The sequence below is a fragment of the Chrysochloris asiatica genome, unplaced genomic scaffold (assembly GCF_000296735.1).
Source record: "Chrysochloris asiatica unplaced genomic scaffold, ChrAsi1.0 scaffold00067, whole genome shotgun sequence".
Taxonomy (NCBI): Eukaryota; Metazoa; Chordata; class Mammalia; order Afrosoricida; family Chrysochloridae; genus Chrysochloris; species Chrysochloris asiatica.
This window is the reverse complement of record NW_006408585.1, coordinates 7,631,924-7,634,493: the sequence shown is the minus strand read 5'-3', so window position 1 is coordinate 7,634,493 and position 2,570 is coordinate 7,631,924. Positions and strand designations below refer to the sequence as shown.

The following is a 2,570-nucleotide window of genomic DNA, read 5'->3' as shown; positions in this document are numbered from 1 at the left end:
CCCAGCTGTAAGCCTTCCAACTTTCTAAATATTCCTTTATATGTGGTTCAGAGATCTGGGACCATGCCCTGAGCCTGCTTGGTCCTATATTCTGTGTTGTTGCTGACGGAGCTCCTTATTGCACATCCACCCAATCCACCATCTTGTTTGTTTTTTAAATTATTAATTTTTAAACATGAATTTATAACTTATAGTCCTAGTGTGCCACTGTAGTATCAGCATTGGACTGCTAATCATAAGTTTGATGGTTCAAACCCATCTTTCTCACTTTGAAAATCCTATACATGGTCGTTCTGAATAGGAACCAACTTGACACCACATAGCAACAACATATAACTTATTAAAAAATAAAATGAAAGTAGTGGTTTTGTTTTTGTCGTCCATCTAAGGGATTCCAAGTTAAATTTCATTTTCAGATAAACAAAAAATAATATTTTAGTATAAGAATGTAGAGTATAAGTTAGTTTAATAACTATGATGTTAAGCATTGTTGTTGTTGTTAAGTGCCGTCGAGTTGAGTCTGACCCCTAGTAACCCTGTATAGGGATGTTAAGCATTACTTACTGTTCATCTGAAATTCATATTCAACTTGGCATCTTGTATTTTATCTGGCAACCCTACCTCCATCCCATGTTCTCTTGTTAGTTTATATTTAAAAATTCACTAGAAGTGTTTCAGTTGTCACTGATTCAAAACATTATTTGTTTTCTCCAAATAGGCATAAAATCAAGAACCATAATTTGCCATTTACTTAGTTACGTTTTTTTCTTAACATTTGCACCTCAGAAATTGAGCTCTTATTGGGGACTTTTCTATTAGTCCTAAAACATTACATCATCCTAAAACAATTTTTTTCTTAATTGTTCTATGCATAGGAACTCGTTGTTTTTGACAGAGGAACTCAGTGGTTTCAGCTCCATAACATAATTTGCAGAGATAACATGGGAAAAGCAAATTGTATTGGGTCTGTTCATCATGCCGTATGTTTGTTTCTATTCAGACTTTTATGCTGAATATTTCTGTGGGATTGTGATTTTTCCCTCTGTATCATATAGATAGGAGTTCTGGCATGGTGCTGCAGGATAAGCACTGGACTGCAAACCACGAGGTCAGCGGTTCAGACCCACCCAGCTGCTCCTCAGAAACACTATGAGTCAGAATTGACTTGATGGTACTTAACAACAGCAGCAATATTTTAGTTAGCTAAACTAACTAAAGCCTGTGTCTACAGAAAATGTGTGTCCAGTATAGTGTGCAAACCTTCCAGCTCACTTGAGGTTCAGATTTCCTAATAAAGATAAATTATTTTATTATTTCAGGTACATACTTAAAAATAGGTTGTGTTTTTATAATGCACCTGATTTGTTTATTTTCTCTACAAATAGTTCTTTTTGAGTGGCAGTAGTGGATTTTTTTTTTTTTTTTAATGGTGGATTTAGCCAGTTTGTTATAATAAACCTATAAATAATTGAGTGATCCTTTGGTATTAAGGAAGTCAATATAATTAGATTAGATTGACCATTGACCAGTTTGCTCAGTCTAAAACCAATTCATTTGAAACATGAAACCATTAAGTGCTATTTTCTTAGCCATGCTTTTAGAAAATGAATTAAGTAACCTTATATTTGCTTTTAACATTAAATTAGGAAAAACTCTTTTCCCAAATTAATCAAATAAGAATTCTTTGCTCTAGTAATACTGCTTCATTAGCTGAATGATACTGTTGTGTCCACTGACTGTTTTCTGTAGTCCCTTTATGTTGTTACCCTAGAAATGAATGAGAATATGCTTGCATTTAAAATTTTAGCCACAAAGAAAATCTTTAAAATTTTATGCTTTGTTGATTCACTTTATATGTGGAAATCCATGTAGTTATTATCACTCTAGCTACCATTATTAGTGATTGAACATGCAAAACTTTCTGTTACATAGAACATGACATACTCATATTAATACCACAATATGGAAAATACAAATGCCACTAAAAACAAATGATTGTGCTTGTTTTAGCTAAATTTTGTTTTTTCTCACTTTTAGACCACAGCAATGAAAAAAATAATGTATTACAATATGCGTATAAAAACTGTGCAGAGACATCTTAATGAAGATCTTGAAAAACTGAGTGATCGAAAATGCAAATTACAAAAGTTTCCAGAAGAACGAATAAAATTATTCAGCCTTGCTAGAAAAAATGTAAGCCTTCATATCATAAAGTTTAAGTGGTCACATTTTAGGAAAACTGCTGCATAAAGTGGAGCATGGTGGCTCTGTAGGATAAGTACTGGACTTCACTCGTTTGGCTGTTGGTGCCCACCAGTGGCTCTGTGGGAGAAAGATGAGGTCTTCTCTCGTAAACATTTTCAGCCTTGGGAACCTTATGCAGAGTCCTTATGAGTCACAACTGACTCAATGGCACATGCTAATAACAGCAATCAGATAAAGTAGCAATATGTCTTAAGTTACATGTTTATGTATATAGATTTTTTTTTTTTTTAATTTAAGGTTTTTATTGTGGATTGAGTGAAAGTTTACAGGGCACATCATCAGTTTCACATTCAACAATTCATATA

At 33.4% G+C, this 2,570-nt stretch overlaps 1 protein-coding gene across 1 annotated transcript in view; it reads left to right on the top strand.

Moving 5' to 3' along the window:
- The window catches only part of LRRC9 (leucine rich repeat containing 9), a 219,084-nt gene that overhangs the window by 42,612 nt on the left and 173,902 nt on the right, over positions 1 to 2,570 (top strand). Inside the window, exon 7 of the mRNA XM_006864637.1 lies at positions 2,038 to 2,193. Coding sequence (XP_006864699.1) covers positions 2,038 to 2,193 — 156 coding nt within the window. The remainder of the gene's footprint in view (positions 1 to 2,037; positions 2,194 to 2,570) is intronic.